The following is an 18,375-nucleotide window of genomic DNA, read 5'->3' as shown; positions in this document are numbered from 1 at the left end:
AAGTTTATATAATTAGTCATGTTTGTATATGTATAATTCGCCAAAATATACAAAATACATATATATAATACAAAATTATCTAACTGATATACATATGCAATTCACGTCTCTCTCACTCTCTTCCCTCTCTCGCTCGCCTCTCCTCCCTCATCCAATCTCGCATCTCTACTCCCTCTCTCAATCTCGTTCGTCTCTCTCCTTCCTCTCAATATCTCGCTTGTTATATACACAAATGCATATGTATAATTTATAACTATCTAACTAATATACATATAAAATTCACCTCTCTCTCATTCTCTGTCCAATCTCGCTCGCCTCTCTCCTTCTTCTCCCAATCTCGTTTTCTATATATACAAATACATATGTATAATATAGAGAAACTTACATAAGTATACTATAATAAAAAAATATTTACCATTTACATATGTATAATATAGAGAAACTTACATAAATATACTATAATAAAAAAATATTTACCATTTACATATGTATAATAATGAGAAACTTACATAAATATACTATAATAAAAAAATATTTACCATTTATAGCAATAACATTTTATTTCACATAATCACTTTTAATTCATTTATAATACATATTACAAGAACCATTTATTATTCACATATAATACAGGTTTTAAAAATATTTCAAAAAACAATTATAATTCATATATATTGCATACATAATTCACTTTTAATTCATATTACAGATTTAACATAATATTGCTATAAATGGTAATAAATTAAAAGTATTGCTAAAATCAGTAATTATTTATTAAAATATATTAATTTATGTAATTTTTTCCTATAATATATAATTCTCTAACCAATATACATATACAATTCACGTCTCTCCCATTCTTTTCCCTCTCTCTTGTAATCATCAAACTGTAACTATAAAGAATAATTAGGCTATTTTTGAGTGGCTATATGTGAAAGTTCCTCTATTTATAATAGCAAGAAACCAAATTAAATTAGAATTAGAAAACTTACTTCTATATAAAATAAATAAAATTCTAATTAGATATTAATTAAATAAATATTAAATTTCTAAACAATTTAGGAATCCTACTCTTACATTAAATTATTATTCCAATATTTTTGATATTTTTTCGTAAATTGCAATTGAAGAATGGTGAATATTAGATACAATTTCAAGCACTAGAACGTATTTATGACATAATGATTCATGTGTTCTGTAACTGCAATATAGCTAGATAATTTGAATTTCGTCGTGTATTGTTTTATTCAAGAAAAATGCTCTTTATAAATGATTTTTTTAATACCTAGAATTTGAATTCGAGACTTCTTAATCAAGAGAGGAGTAATGACACTACATCATTTGATATATGACATATAATTATGAATATATTTTGATTTTTTTGAATTTTATAATAAATACACTCTACACACATTGATATAATACACTATATATATATATACTTTTTTTGCGAAACCTTTAATAGTTACCACCATTCATATAATAATAGGAAACTATTTCGATATTTTGCATAGGTTAGTAAAATTTTAAAATTCGTATCAAATACCTTTTTAACCTTGACATAGATTAAAATACAAGAGAGAAGTATTAAACAATTAAGATTTAGTATATGTGGTTACATGTTACAAATAGTTGTCAATATGCTTTATAGTGTTGTGAAGGGTACTAACTTTTATTTCCTTTTACTTGAAGAATTAGTTTCTTTTATATCAGTGAGGATGGTTTGTTTGTTCTTTTGTTTTCCAATATGGTGTTTGGTATTTATTCAATTCGAATAATTTGAATTTAGATTAAAAAGTTTTACTTTCAAAGTGAAACGTGTCTGATCAAAAGTAATTTCGTTATTAGAATTAGTACTTGAAATCTTTGAATAATCATGTAGAGATATCTTTGTATTAGAAAAATATTTTTTTTTCTCATTACGAATCAATGAAAAAATTGTGTTATAAAATATAATTTTTTCACCTCATTCGAACTAACATACTGTTATGATCTCACCAGTATTTATAAATTTGCTTCACAGAAATAATTCGAAAGAAAATAGACAGTAATATTTGGGAATTTTCTGGATTTATATAATTCAAATTGTTCTCGATTACAGAACTAGAAAACGGTAATTCTAACTAAAACAGCTTTGAATCGCCATTGTTGATTAACCTGCCATTAGAAGAGAAAAGACATGAGATTGAGAACGAAGAGAAAGGAAAGAGATCGAAGAAGAAGAAGCAGAAAAAGGGAAGGAAAGGTTCACCAGAAACTTGTTGATCTTCTCTCTCTCCTCTAACCATCTTTTATAACCGAATCCACGTGGTAAAATCCGCACCCTCCGTTCTTATTAAAATCCAAATGATCTTGGCCGTTTGTTTCTAATCTTTGATTTCTGTTTTCAGATTTCGAATCCCCGCAGCGTCACTATTTAATTTCCTTAGCTGAGATCATAACATACCGTCCCCCCATCAAACTATCTTTGACCTCAAGGATGAGAATCGAAGTTTGGAAATTTGGCGCGCAGAAATTGATAATCTTCCCAGGTTGCATCTTCTGGTGAAAGATTAGACCATTGTACCAACACTCGTACAACAGCCATATTATTTCTCTTTACCATCTGTCTTTGCAAGATTGCCACAGGCTTAACCAAAAACTGACCATCACCACTCGTCGCAGGTAATTCAGATTGCACCACGACACGATTGCCTACTTTTCTCTTAAGTAGTGACACATGAAAGACCGGATGAATTTTAGAATGAGGAGGTAGCTCTAGTCGATAAGCCACAGAACCCACCCTGTCCGTGATCAGGTAAGGTCCATAGTACTTAGAGCTAAGCTTCAATTTCTTCCTCAATGCAATCGAAGTTTGACGATAAGGTTGAAGCTTCAGATAAACTGAATCCCCCACAGAAAATTCCCGATCAGTTCTTCTATTATCAGCAAAGAACTTCATCCGAGAATGAGCAGTAGTCAAATTATCAAGAAGTAACTGAAGGAATTGTTATCGCTGCATTACTACGTCCTATGCATCTTGAACTATTGTTTCCAATAATGGGCCAATGGACAATTGAGGTGGCGTATAACCACACAATGCTTCGAACGGAGTAAATAGCAAACTGGTGTGGAAGTTCGTATTATACCACCACTCAGCAGCCGAAAGCCACTGTTTCCACTGAGTAGGTCTACTCGTAGTCATACACCTGAGATAATTTTCCAAACACTTGTTAACTCTCTCGGTTTGACCATCACTTTGGGGATGATAGGCCGAGCTATAATGAAGTTGAGTTCCCAAAATCTTAAACATGGCTTGCCAGAAGTTGCTCAAAAACACTTTGTCCCTGTCTGTAACAATAGAATCAGGAGTACCATGTAAGCTATGAATTCTTTTCCAATACAAGTTAGCTACTGTAGCTGCCGTATATGAATGGGCTAGAGCTATGAAGTGAGCATATTTCGTAAATCTATCGACCACAACTAGTATCACATCTTTAGCTCGTGATTTAGGTAAAACTTTGATAAAATCAATACTGATTTGCCTCCAAGCTTGATTGGGTATAGGCAAGGGCTGCAACAATCCCGTATAGGCAGCATTGTCATCTTTATTTCTTTGGCACACATCACAACTCGAGATGTATGAATTTACCATGAACTTCATCTTAGGCCAATAAAAAATTTGAGTTAACCTTTTTAAGGTTTCTAACTGGCCAGAATGCCCACCAAGGGGTGTATCATGAAAATTAGAAATGAGTTGGTTTCTTAAAGAGCCATTTGAACCAACATATACCTTACCCTTCCTCCGCAACACACCCATAGTATAATACCACAAACTAGGACCATGTGAATCTACTGATAAAACAGTGAGTACCTCTTGGACAAAAGGGTCATCAGTGTAGCTTTGTACTATCTCATTTGTCCATGTAGGAGTCACCATACTGATATCCATGAGCAGGCCTTGTGAATGAAGGGCACCTTCTTCTAATCCTTCATGTTGCCGAGACAAAGCATCCGCGACTCTATTCTCTGCCCCACTCTTGTAACGCACTTCATAGTCAAGTTCCAGTAACTTGGTTAATCCTTTCTGTTGGATAGCAGAGGTCACCTTTTGTTCGAGCAAATACTTCAAACTATGGTGATCAGTTTTGACCACTAAATGTTTGAATTGCATATTATGCCTCCATTTATCAACTGCATTAAGTAGAGTCATATACTCCTTCTCATATATAGATTTGCCTCTATGCTTAGGAGCTAACACCTTGCTAAAATAAGCGACTGGTCGACCCTTTTGCATAAGCACAGCACTAATGCCCCCATGACTTGCATCCGTTTCAACTACAAATTCTTGTGTATAGTCCGGAAGAGCTAAGACTGGAGTAGTGGTCATTGCAATTTTAAGGGCTTCAAAAGCTATTTCAGCTTCAGGATTCCATTTGTAAGCCTCATTCTTGAGTAAATCAGTAAGTGGTCTGCAAATGGCACAATAATTCTTAACATATTTCCTGTAGTAGCCTGTCAGACCAAGGAAACCTCTGAGATCCTTGAGTGTTTTAGGTCTAGGCCAATCTACCATTGCTTTGATCTTTTGAGGATCTGTAGCCACCCCGACTTCAGTTATTATATGGCCCAAGTATTCCACTTGTGGTTGTCCAAAAGAACATTTAGATCGCTTAGCAAATAATGAATTAGACCTCAACATCTCAAATACTACTTGCAAATGTTGGATGTGTTCTCTTACTGTCATGCTATATATTAGTATATCATCAAAGAAAACTAAAACAAATTTTAGAAGAAAGGGTTGAAACCTGGTTCATCAATGCTTGAAAAGTGGTTGGTGCATTAGTGAGTCCAAAAGGCATCACCCTAAACTCATAATGCCCCATGTGAGTTCGGAAGGCAGTCTTGTACACATCCTCTATCTTCATGTGTATTTGGTGATACCCTGCTCTAAGATCCACCTTAGAAAAAATTGATGCGCCGTGTAGTTTATCTAACAAATCATCCACAATCGGAATTGGATACTTGTCCTTAATGGTGATATCGTTGAGGCCTCTATAGTCAGAAAACCTCCATGTTCCATCCTTCTTCTTTACTAACAAAGTGGGTGAAGAGAACAGAGACTGATTTGGTTGTATTACCCCACTGAAGAGCATTTCCTTCACCTGTCTTTCCAATTCATTCTTCTGATGATAGTTGTACCTATATGGCCTCAAACTAAGTGGCATCGATCCAGGTTTGAGTGGTATGGAATGGTCAAAAGCTCGAGTAGGTGGTAACGACTTTGGTTCTGCGAATACATCAGAATACTTATCTATCACATCCTTAATACCACTATCAACTTCCACTTCTTCCTGTGTTGTCACTAGATTCATCATGAATAGGTGAGCAAATAGAGTCTTCCCTTTCTTTAATATCCTGCTCATAGCTCCTCTCGACATCATATTCAATCTGCCTTCATCCACTAAACCAGGTAAAACCAACTTGTTCTTCTTCCTGCCAATTGTAAGACATTTTTTTTCGTGATCGAATTTTGTAGGATTATACAGCTTCATCCAGTCATTTCCTAACACCAAAGCACAACCACCCAAGGGAATAATTAATAAATCTTCTATGAAGGATCGACCTTGCATTTTCCATGAAAACCCTTTGCACTGTGAAGTACACATGACATAATTTTCATCTGCTACTGTCACCCTGACCGATGAACAATGACTTGGCTTATAACCCGTTGCAATGACTTTTTGCTCATCGATGAAACTGTGAGTACTGCCTGAATCTATCAGGATAGCTAATTGTCGCTTCTTAACAGTGCCTCCAACCAAAATTGTATTCTCTCCTTTATTGTGCCCTGTTAATGCGTTCAAACATACAGCTTGTTGTATCTCTTGTTCTATTACTCCCTCAATCATTGTCTCTGAATTTCCTTCTTCCACCATTGACGGTTCTAACTCCGCTTCATTCTCGACTGTCCCAATGATATGCCCAGGCCCATACTTTTCTCCACAGCGGAAACAGAGATGATTTGACTTTCGATATTCATATACATCGGGAGTCAGTCTATAGGAATTGTTCCTAGCAGTAGAAACAACAGGCACTTTGCTAGCAGCTACACCTATGTTACAGATGGACAGGATCTGGCAACCCCCTTGTTTCTCCTTATTGCAGCCTCGATAGCTATTTCCTTCATTCGAGCCTTCTCAATAGCTTCCTTAAGTGTGGTTGGTTTGAACATTTTTACCTCAAAGCGTATTTCTTCTTTCAAAGCACCTACGAAACTAGACAGAAAATGTGCCTCGTTCAAAGTAGGATTCCTAATGAGCATCTGAGCTTTGAGATCCTCAAACTTACCTAAAAATTCATCAATCGTTCCCGACTGTTGTAGTTTGTTGAACTCCTCCACAACATCACCTATTACAATTTCTCCAAATCGACTAATTAATTCCTCCTTAAACTCTAACCAAGTCAACATTCCTCCACTCAATATCATCAATTGATACCAAACTTCAGCAGCATCATTCAAATACAAAGCAGCGATTTCTACTCTTTGTTCATCCCCTATCCTATATTGCGTAAAATAATGTTCGCATTTACGGATCCATACCTTAGGTTCATGTCCAACAAAGCTAGGCAGATCCCATCTAGGCGGAACAATTGCATTCTATAGAGGCCGATTCCGATTTTCCGGGTTCGGAATAGGTAGAAGACCTGCTCCCAAATTTTGTCCCATCGGAGCTCTTTCTAATGCTCCTAACCTCTCTAAAATCAAATTTAATGCACCTTGAATCCCTGTTTGAGCATTACGTACATCCTGTTGCGACTCCTACAGATCCGCCAACATTTCATCGTGACGGCCTAACTTGTCTTCGGTAATATTTTAATGTGTGCCTTCAGCCATGGTTACCCACAGTTCGCAGTTTCAGAGCTCTGATACCAATTGTTATGATCTCACCAGCATTTATAAATTTGCTTCACAGAAATAATTCGAAAGAAAATAGACAATAATATTTGGGAATTTTCTGGATGTATAGAATTCAAATTGTTCTCGATTACAGAATTAGAAAACATTAATTCTAACTAAAACAGCTTTGAATCGCCATTGTTGATTAACCTGCCATTAGAAGAGAAAAGATATGAGATTGAGAACGAAGAGAAAGGAAGGAGATCGAAGAAGAAGAAGCAGAAAAAGGGAGGGAAAGGTTCACCAGAAACTTGTTGATCTTCTCTCTCTCCTCTAACCATCTTTTATAACCGAATCCACGTGGCAAAATTCGCACCCTCCGTTCTTATTAAAATTCAAATGATCTTGGCTGTTTGTTTCTAATCTCTAATTTCTGTATTTCAATTTCGAATTCCCGCAGCCTCACTATTTAATTTCCTTAGCTGAGAGCATAACATATACTGAGAAAACACATGGTGAAAAATAGAGATTTCCATTACTCTACTAGTCAAAGTGTCTAATACATGTTTAATTTTTGCACTAAACTAAAATCATGAAGTTGTAACATATAATCGTTGTACGTTTGAACCTTTTGTTTGGTGTGTGTGAAAAAAAACACTTATTACATTCATTATAGTAGTCCTTGACAGGTTCTCTAATATGTGAATTTTGACCTATATATAGTATAATTTTTCAATAACGGACGTTTTTGAATAAATAAATTTTAAATGAAATGAGAAACAGTTTTTTCTTCTAATGGCAAGAAGCAAAAAATTGCTGCTTTAAAAAAAACAGAAGCAAAAGTAGAAAATCATATTTTTTTTTCAAAACAAAAATATCCATATCATATATACTTATTTATCAACGATCTCTTAAATATATTTATTTTTGTGTTGAATTTATTTTGTGAAATAATATTAAATTTATTTTGTTTGATATTTTTAATTATAATCAAATCAACAAATATATATGATATCAATATTTAATTTTTTTAATTCATCTATGTGAAATATTGATTGAAAATTTAAATGTATTTTTTAGTTTTTTTAAAAAATAATTAAATTTTTTATAATAGATATTTAAAATAGTTTCTTTCTATAAATAGTCTTAAATGTTAAAATTACATTTAGACTTGTCATTTTTCGTAATTTGACTCTCAAAAGTACTTTTTAGAAAAGCTTATACCAACCCAGTTTGCTTATGAAAAACACTTTTCAAATAAATTAATCAAAAACAAATTGTTTTTATTTCAAAAGCACTTTTCTAAAAAACTATTTTAAGAAAATGCTTCTAAAAATAAACATTTTTTTAAACAGCAATGTCTAACAAGCTTTGAAAATGATTCCATTCTCAAAACTTCACAAGTAGAACTCGAAATTCTTGATTTAAACATGTAGAGATATCTTCGCGACTAGAAACATAGATATTTCCTATCCAATACCTTCGAACCAGCTCACTCGAAAAATACACAATGGGAAACAGACACTTCCATTTACTCCACTTGTTAAAGTGTCTAACATTGCCTCTGTTGCATGCTTAATCTTTGCACTAAACTCAAATCATAAATTGGTATAACATATAGTTATTGTATGTTTGAACCTCTTGTTTGCCTCAGTAATATTGACCTACATACGTAATACAATTTTTCAACGAAGGGTATTCAACTGACCACTTTTCGGCTATTGTAGCACCATTCCCTAATTTTGTTGTAAGTTACAACAATGACAAAAACACATAACAAAGCAAAAAGAGTTCCATTTCCATTACTCCACTTATCAAATTCTTTAACAACATTGCCTCTTTTACATATTCAATCTTTGCACTAAACTCATATCATAAATTGGTAACATAATAGTTGTTGTATATTTGGACCTCTTGTTGTTTGTTTGTGTGTAAAAAAAAAACAGTTGTTTTAGGCCTTGACAGGTTCTGTGGTAAGTCCAAATCCAAAAGGGAACAAAGGGTCATAATGTGAATCACCAACATTCATAGGGAGTTGATCAACAGTCTTGAACCAAGTCCTTGCTAGTTTTCCAGTAAAACCATAATCACCAAACAGGACATCAGCTACACCTTGTCCTTCTGTTCCTGGTAGCCAAGCTGCTACTAGTGCATCCATTTGTGCTATGTAGGGCTGGATCACGACCGGACGGCCCGTGACAAGCACAACGACACATTTCACCGAGGCACATACCGTGGTCATGATGTCTGGACCAGGCGCGGGGATTGTTAAGTTTAGGCTGTCACCAGAACCTTCCGCGTATGGGGTCTCTCCCACCACGACTATAGCGTAGGAGAAGTTGTTGGACTTTACGAATTCGCTATCTGGATTTTCCTTGTACACAACCTTTGTTTCTGGATCAACTGTGTTCTCTATGGCTGAGAGGATTGTAGTACCTGTCAAAAAATAGTTGCAAATTGATCAATGTACTCTTTTTAGGTAGGTTTATCGAAAGGGCATGTCCGGTTAACTCAATAAACGGGTCATGACTCAACCAAATCCATCCGAAGATTGTCAAAAATCAAGATAAGTCCAGTTAAAGCGGATTGGATTAAGCAATGGATTATCACTTAACTCGTCCGATTTTAGTTTGGGCCAACTGAACAAACTATACCTTAATCCAATAGGTCGTAGCCTGACTCGTTCAACTCAAATTCGGATATATAAGTTGAGGGTTATGTTGCTTAGACTTATCAGAAAATGTTGTTGCGCTTGTGTTGGATTCTTAAAAAATGCACGACTTTTGGAGGATCAGACATGCACATATCGACATTTTTGAAAAGTCTGAGCAACGTCGAGGGATAAGAAACGTACCAGTTGTTGTGTTTCCGCTAAGTCCTTGCCATGTAATGGTCCATCCACCACATTGGTAGCCCATATTGTTAGCATGGGCTCCTGCAACTAATATATTTGTTGCTTTTTTTGGAAGTGGCAAAACTGGTTCATCTGCATTTGCTCCATTTTTCAATAAAACAAGTGACCTTCTCACTGCTTCTCTTGCCAATTCTCTATGTTCCTACGAGATTGTAACACAACAAAGATGAATTCAAGATTTTACTTTTTTCGAGTTTATAGGGAAAACGATCAAGAAATTGAGCATCTTTGTCCTTCATTTGACCTTTTGGTCTAGTTTTACCCCTATCGTTAGAAAAAAGTCTTGGTTTTTCCATTGACCCCTAAAAGAGCTCCAACGTGTCTTATGTTGGAGCTTCGTTAATGGCAATGAGAAGTACGAGACAGTTGGTAACTACAAGAGTGTGAACGGGCCAAACATGTAAAGGAAGGCAAATCGAACAATTTTAAACATTTTCCCCATCATTTATCACAACACATTGAACTTACCGGGCTTCCAAGATATTTCGTCAAACTATAATCAGCAAGAGGGTTCTCAAAGAGTCCCATTTGGAACTTCACCCTGAGAATTCTCTTGACTGCATCATCGATTCGAGTCATTTGAACAAAGTTGTTGTTCACTAAATATGTTAAACCATCAATGAATTCTGTATAGTTGTAGGGCAGCATAACCTGCAACATACAACAACCAGGAAAAGAGCAAACATTAGTTCTTCAAAGGTCATGTAAATCAAGTCGAAACTCGTTCTTCATGTTGTAAAATCGTGTGATAGTACGAGACAGATTCACTAACCATGTCAATGCCAGAATTGACACCTTCAAGAATGGAATATGTATAGTTTGTACGCCAAGGATAAGTAAGCTTATCAATTCCTGCCCAATCTGAAATAACAAACCCCTGAAAACAAATTCCACAAACATTCACAAAGTTAGTTTGAAATCCCCATCTTGTTGCATCCTATGTTGCTCGGATCCTCCAAAAATGTCATCAAGTAGTCTCGAACTTCCAAAAAAAATGCATTTTTTGAAGGACTTGATAATGTTAAATTTGAAATCCCATCTAGTTGCATCCTATGCTGCTCGGGTCGGTCAAAACTATCATAACACTAACATCAGATCCTCCAATTTTTTTGAAGAATTAGACACGAGAGCGACAATACTTTTGGAGGTTCTGAATAATATAGATTGGATCTATTCAACACTACAATGTTGCTCGGATCCTCCAACAACGTTTCCACACCATGTCAAATCCTTCAAAAATGTTGTCGGACTTGTGTTAGATCATCCACAACATTCCCTATCAGACGATCCTCCAAAAAAAACTTTGAAGGACGTAAAACAGTACGACAACATTTTTTGAGGGTCTAAGCAACATATATAGGGTGACATCTATTGAACACTACAAAATGTTGTTGTATCCGAATCAAATACTCCAAAATAAATGTATGTATGAGAATCCGACATGGGATACAACAACATTTTTGAAGGATCCGAACAAAAATTCAAGAAGAGAGAAGGAATTTACTCTGAATCTAAGTGTGCCTTTAAGAAAACCAGCAACCATTTCTTTATTTGCATGCATTCTGAGACCATTCCAACTTGAATAGGAAACCATGACAGTAGAAACACCTTTGATGATTGAACTATAGTAACCTGCCATATGTATACTAAGCAAACCATGTCTATCAATAATTGTATTGTTTTCATTGATTCCTTTTACTGTCCCACCATCTCCTACATAATGCTTAGCACAAGCAGCCACTTTTTGCCTGCAACAAATAACAGTGATGAAGCCAGAAATTTCGTTAAAATGCACTCGAGGTTTAGCAACAACGACAACAACAACATACACGTTCGAGGTTTAGCAACAACAACAACAACATACACGTTCGAGGTTTAGCAACAACAACAACAACAACATCATACACGTTTGAGGCTTAGCAACAACAACAACAACATACACGTTTGAGGTTTAGCAACAACAACAACTTACACGTTCGAGGTTTAGTAACAACAACAACATACACGTTCGAGGTTTATAACAACAACAACATACACGTTCGAGGTTTAGTAACAACAACTAACATACACGTTTAGGGTTTAGCAATAACAACATACGCATTCGAGGTTTAGCAACAACAACATATGCATACGAGGTTTAGCAACAAAAATATACACGTTCGAGGTTTAGCAAGAATAATATACGCGTTCGAGGTTTAGCAACAAAAATATAAGCTTTCGAGGTTTGATAACAACAATATATGCATTCGAGGTTTAGCAACAATATACGCGTTCAAGGTTTAGCAACAACAATATACCCACTCGAGGTTTAGCAACAATATACGCGTTCAAGGTTTAGTACTTATGTACAAAACATATTTTTTGACTTATGTATACAATATAATTTTCTGATAAAGGGTGTTCAACTAACTGTCTTTTTACTCTATGTAGCTATGTACATCATTGTATAGGGGTAATACATAGATGCTACATTAGTCCTCAACTTGTTTTGAAGTTTCATATACACTTAAATTTTTAAAGGTGATAGAAACGAGTCTAGAATTTAGACTTGATGGATTTAATCTTTAAAATTGGTACTTTTTACGACTTTTGAACACGTTTGTACTTCATCCTAGGAAGTGTCTAACACGTGGCACACACAATGCAACATGTGTCGTAAAATAACCAGACACGTAAAAACACCATACACATCACACCCATATTCTACAACAACAATAAGATACTATCTATAATTTTATAAGTAGAATCTGGAGAGGTAACATGTATGCAGACGAGTGACGACACCCACATTCTATATATTTAAATGATTGTTACCTTCCAACATTATATATATATATATATATTTTAAATTGAAGAATAATGTATTAGCTAGAAGTCTTAAGTTTTTTGTATGACACATCACCCCACTCCCCACCCCTTTTTTTTTTGTTTGATTTCTAATAGGTGGAAAAAGTGGTCCATGTGACTAAGTCTCTATGTCATGCTACAAAAGCCCATAAAACAAAATGTCTTTGTGTCACAATTCAAATGGACCAAAAAAAATTGAATTTTTGCACCTAGTTTGTTACACAATTCTTGTCTTTTTTCTTATTGGCTCTACCTCTATTTATCATAATCACATGCATCACAAAAACCATATCATATTGCTATATATAATACCAAAATAGCTCCAAATCACATGCCTTACTTTTAGAAATCAGTTACCCCACTTTTTTCCAACTTCTAAAAACAAATCACGAACTCCAACATATTTTATTATTTTTTTTTTAAAAAAAAGCACTAAAAAATAGGAATAGTGATCAACTACTTTTGTCATTAAACAATAAAAAAAGCAATTTTATTGATGTTAATTAAACGATGAACTAATATGAATTATCAAAAAAAATATTACTAGTTATAATTGTTTAGCAAATATAAATATTGAATTTTGTAGCTTATTTTAATTTATTTATTTATCATGGTGAAGTTAAAAGAATTTATTAATGACAAAAAAGGACGAGAGTTGAATAGGTGGAAATCAGGCCAAAACTAAAGTATCTTTTTGCAAGAAAATTACATTATACTATATCAAGTTAAATATTTTTAATAAAAATTATAACTTTATATGTTCACGTAAAATTAGTTAATTTACAACGAATTCTCGTTGGATATTAGAAAAAAGATAGTACAACGATAAGAATTTATATATATATATATATATACATATATATATATATGTATATATATATATATATACTTCTATTTGAGACTGAAGCGGAGTTATTATAAAAATCAATCTCCACCTTCTTCCATTATATATTGATGAGAAGTGTTAATGGTTTTAGGAAATTAAAAAATATATAATATTTTTTTATTTTAAAATAAATTAATTTTTTTATTGTTTAAATTAAAAAAGATATTAAAGTTAAACATGTAAAAATATTTTTAAACAATAAAATAAAATTTAAAATAATTATTTCGGTCAAATTCAAACCAAATTTTGTGGCTAAATTTTTTTTTCCCCCACTATATATGAGACAAGAAATCCAATAAAGTCAAAAGAAAAAGGCTGACTTAATTAATCATTATTGTAAGCATGTGGATTGAAAAAATCATTGAATTCAAGGTTATGGACTTATGAAAATCCATGTGAATTATGCCAAAAATATCTTTTGTGATCAAATCCACATCATGATTAATTATGAGGAAAATAATTCAAACATTATATGTACACTACATGAACCAAAAAGTGAAATAGCTAATAATGTGATCTTAAATAACAAATAATTTCAGCATTAATTAAACATAGATATACCAAGAAACTTGTGGAATAATCCTTGGTGGTCTAACTTATATATGAACTAAAATTATTGAATTTTATCGAGGTCATCTCTTATCCTCTAGCTCCTCCTCTAACGGCTACAAGTTAACTAAGTGAATGAATTTTACCTTTTTTATTGATCGATTAAAAATATTATCAGTATATATAAATTAAATATCGAAGCAAATAAAAAAGAACTTACTTGTTGGCAACAAAAGGGACTCCTAATCTACCATTAGAAGGTATATCTCCTTGTAATCCAGGCACCATTTCACTCATTGACCTAACAATATTTGGATCTTCACTATAACTCTCATAACATCTGCCCCATCTTGGATCTCTACAAACCTAGATCAAAAAATTTAAAATTAATACGATATAAAAAAAGATTTAAATTATATACACTGATCATAATATGAAAAAAATACAAGTAGTATGAATGTGCTACAGATTTAGGGGGTAATACACTTCCCTTTCAAAGACGACTTTATTTACATGACGCGAATCGAAAATATCTAGTTAGAGATGAAAAGGCCAGTACTTATCAACTCATATTTTTTGTAATTTTTTTTTTAAAGAAAATCTATATTTTCAGACTCTTTAAAGATGTTATCATATTCGTCTCAAACTTTTTAAACGATATACTATTTTTGAAGGATTGAAACATGCACGTGGCGATATTTTTTAAAAATTCGAACAACGTAGAAGAAAAATACTAGAACATTACCGCAAGACAAGGAGCAAAAACATATGGAATTCCAGTTGCTCTAGCTTCTAATGCAGTTGCAGATCCAATCTTCTTCACCAATTGAGGATCCCTATTAATTAATTAACCAAAAAAAAAATTAATAAAAAGTTAGCTTATTATCAATTTATGACAAAAAGAAAAAAATAACAGTCCAATGTATGAAATACTTGACGTTAATAAAAAGCTAAGTTAGAATTTTAAATTTATGAATTTCGAACAATTGAAAAGAGACAGTTTATTGAATTATGAATATATTAATCGAGGGGATCTAGACTAAAGCTATTAATTTCAGCCGAACCCATAGGATAACACCTAGGGGGTGTAGTTAATGCATACAACTTAATCTGATGGAAGCATTAATAGCTAATTCCTCAACTCGAACATGTGACTTTAAAGATAATTTTATTATTGTTCCGAGTAAATTTACCTTGTTACTCCAAGAGCAACATTGTGAGGAAAAATTGTAGCTTTATAGACATTATTGTTGCCATGAACAGCATCAATTCCATAAATCATAGGTATCCCAAGTCTAGTTGATAATGAACCTTTTTGAAAACCATTTATCATATCAATCCAATCTTCTGCTGATGCTTCTTTCTTTGGCACACTTCCTCCACCACTCAACACACTCCCTGCAAATAAATAAAAAAACGAATTCAAAATTTAGAATCAATAAATTTTGTAATAATGTCAATTTGGTCGAAAAACTGTATCGTAGATTTCACATAGCAAAATATTTGAAAATGATCACTTATTTGTATAGTGACGAATTCACAATTTAGAGTTAGAAAATTTTGTAGAAAAGTCATAATTATTAAAGGTTCAACTGAAACTGTTTTATCAAAAAATTATACGATGTATATATATAGTTGAATTCACATAGCAAAATATATTGAAAAATGGTTACTTCTGAATACAAGAACGGAATCAAGATTTAAAATTAGTGGATTTCAATCTTTTATAACCCATGACATCCTATGGTGAAGTCAGATTTATCAAAAAGGGGTTCAACTGAATTCACTTGGCTAGAAAATCGATAACTCATATAATAAAATATTTCGTAAAAAAAATAGACTCTTTCATATGTTTACATACATAAGGGACAGAGCTACAATATTAGAAAAGGGTTCAAATTAATTCGCCTAGTACCTTTTACTTAGATCATATATTTGTATTAAAAAATACTAAACATATAAAAGCACTAAATTATGACATTTGTAACTAAAATCGAGCTATCAGTTCGATAATTAGTTCAGAATTCATAAATTTCAAATTTTAACACCATTTTTAATTTATAACAACGAATTTAGAATTTAGAATCGATAGATCCAACCAAACCCATTGCACCCATTCACAAAGCCACATTTATCCTAAATAAACTCAAACAACAAAATATCTTAAACAAACATTGATATTTGTATACAGTGACGGATTTAGAATTTAGAACCAGCGGGTCTATTTGGACCCGCTGTCACGTCTAGTCTAAATCCGTCACTGGCTATTTATTTATTTATTTTTACCTAGGTAGTACTTGTTCATAACCTCTGGAGTTGCAGCAGTACGATCAATTTGTATCATTTGCCCAATTTTTTCCTCCAAAGTCATTCTTTTCATTAAATCTTTGATTCTTCTGTTTAAGGGCTTGTTTGGATCTTTATATGTAATGTATTCTTCTGCATTTACAGCTAAAATCATCCAACAAAATAAAACTAGAAAATTTCTCATCAACAATCCCATTTTGGATCTCCTCTGCATTTTTCCTTAAAAAAAAAAAACATACCCAAAATTAGAAAAAAAAATTTCAAAAAAATTAAAAACAGCGTTAAAATTTTAAGTTTATGAGTTCTGAATTCCACGAGAGATAGTCTAGTAAGTTCAAAATACAAACAAAAAAAAATCAGTATAATTCAAAATTGGAATCTGAAAAGAATAGAATGTATCCCGACTTTATCTCGATATTTATAAATACAAACTTGTAGCTCCGCCCCCTAAATGCAGCCTCCAGAATTTACTTTTTTATTTTTTGGTTGATTATCTAAAGATAATTAATTTTTAAAAATTTTTTTTTTTTTGAGAAAACCAAAACAGAGCTAAACTTTGGTAAATTTCTCTTTATTTTTTTTTCTATTTTCAGCAGAAGAAATACAAACAATAAAAATATAGAAGAAAATATATATTGAATTTTGGAACTTACAGATAAAAATGCAGACTCTTATTTTTCTGTTGATAGATATTCTTTTTGGGGGTGGATGAAATTAATTTTTTAGGACTGTTTATATGGAAGGTATAAATAGGGAGAGGCTAATAGATAGTACACTTTTTAAAAAGAGTTTATGGATTTTTTTTTGTTTTTATTTTAGCCATTTCGCATTCGAGGTTTATTCGCCCCATGGGCTAATAATCGAGCAAATAGTATTTGTTTATATAATTTGTTATTATTTGGTAAATATTTTTGATGAATATTTTAAATTTTTAAATGCTAAATTTTAATAGTATTTGGGTCAAATCTCATTATTTGAGATCTTTTAAAATTTGAAATTTATATCGAAACTTTTATCTTTTTACAAAAACACTTTCTATAGTAGTTGTTTGTATTGTATTACATAATTTTGTATGTGAACATTAAAGTAGTGATGGAATATTCGGTGAATATTAAATGATGATATCGCTGTTGATGAAAATGGTGGACAATCGGCTCAAGGTAACAAAGTCATGTGTTTTGTCTACTTCGAGATATATGAAATGATGTTTGTTGCACTCGCTCCAAGCTACAACATTGTTATGGTGTCATGGACATTATTTGTTTTTGTTGCAACGAAGATGCAATTGACTTGTAATTCAAACATATGGTTCGTTTTGATAGTTTTTAAAATTTATAGGTATAAATAAAAAAGAGAAATATATTTCTCAAATACTATGATCAAATACATGGTAAAATTTCGGATAAAATCTGGTCAAGTAATGTTCAATAGTCTTATAGATTCACTTAATTGTTTTATTTGATAGTTTTAAAAAATGAAAATAATTAAAGACTTTGTTGTTTTTATTATTATAGTGAATATATATAATTTAAATGAATCTTAACCATAAATTATTCTATACTACACATGACATGAATGTATAAGACTATTTAACATTACTTGACCGGATCTTTGTCCTAAGACTATCGAACGTTGCTGCGTTAAATTATTATTTTTTCTTTTTACAATGATAGCACTATTTGTTCAACATGTCCCTTTCCCTTCTAGTTTTAAAGGCTTTTTAAAAAATATTTTTAGCTGATATTAAATTTTTACATTAAAATTTAACTGATTTAAATTTGTATCGCATAGCACTCATTCATAGATTCCTACCAAGATCTTTTTTTAAAATTATAATTTTAAAATGAAACTCTAATTAAAAAAAAAAGAGTGATTTCATTCACAATATCATTTTTTAGGGAAAATACACAAGTACTTCTCAACCTATGCCCGAAATCCCAGAGACACACTTATACAATACTAAGGTCCTATTACCTCCCTGAACTTATTTTA

At 32.5% G+C, this 18,375-nt stretch overlaps 1 protein-coding gene across 3 annotated transcripts; it reads right to left on the bottom strand.

Moving 5' to 3' along the window:
* Window positions 1–8,654: 8,654 nt before the first annotated feature.
* Window positions 8,655–17,171, bottom strand: LOC107018059 (beta-glucosidase BoGH3B-like). Of its 3 annotated transcripts, XM_015218420.2 has the most exons (10): window positions 17,037–17,171; window positions 16,363–16,602; window positions 15,270–15,474; window positions 14,822–14,912; window positions 14,297–14,442; window positions 11,299–11,542; window positions 10,567–10,671; window positions 10,263–10,445; window positions 9,735–9,936; window positions 8,832–9,316 (listed from the first exon to the last, which is right to left on the bottom strand). In XM_015218420.2, exons 2-10 carry the CDS (start codon window positions 16,595–16,597, stop codon window positions 8,832–8,834), a joined length of 1,896 nt encoding a protein of 631 aa, XP_015073906.1. In that variant the 5' UTR covers window positions 16,598–16,602; window positions 17,037–17,171. The 3 variants fall into 3 exon arrangements, with proteins under 3 accessions (XP_015073908.1, XP_015073907.1, XP_015073906.1); XM_015218422.2 differs by lacking the exon at window positions 16,363–16,602 and having other exon boundaries at window positions 8,655–9,316; window positions 17,037–17,138; XM_015218421.1 differs by lacking the exon at window positions 17,037–17,171 and having other exon boundaries at window positions 8,655–9,316; window positions 16,363–16,597.
* Window positions 17,172–18,375: the final 1,204 nt, after the last annotated feature.

Source organism: Solanum pennellii, chromosome 4 (genome assembly GCF_001406875.1).
Source record: "Solanum pennellii chromosome 4, SPENNV200".
NCBI lineage: Eukaryota > Viridiplantae > Streptophyta > Magnoliopsida > Solanales > Solanaceae > Solanum > Solanum pennellii.
The sequence above is the reverse complement of the archived record's forward strand: the minus strand, read 5'-3'. Positions and strand labels throughout refer to the sequence as shown.

What these genes read in the sequence shown, in the direction of transcription:
- LOC107018059 (XM_015218420.2), bottom strand. Translation starts at nt 16,597, where the DNA reads ATGCAGAGGAGATCCAAAATGGGATTGTTGATGAGAAATTTTCTAGTT. An exon ending in TATGAACAAGTACTACCTAG is followed by an intron (nt 15,475 to 16,362) that starts GTAAAAATAAAT and finishes ATTTATTTGCAG; the next exon opens with GGAGTGTGTTGAGTGGTGGA. An exon ending in GTTGCTCTTGGAGTAACAAG is followed by an intron (nt 14,913 to 15,269) that starts GTAAATTTACTC and finishes ATTAATTAATAG; the next exon opens with GGATCCTCAATTGGTGAAGA.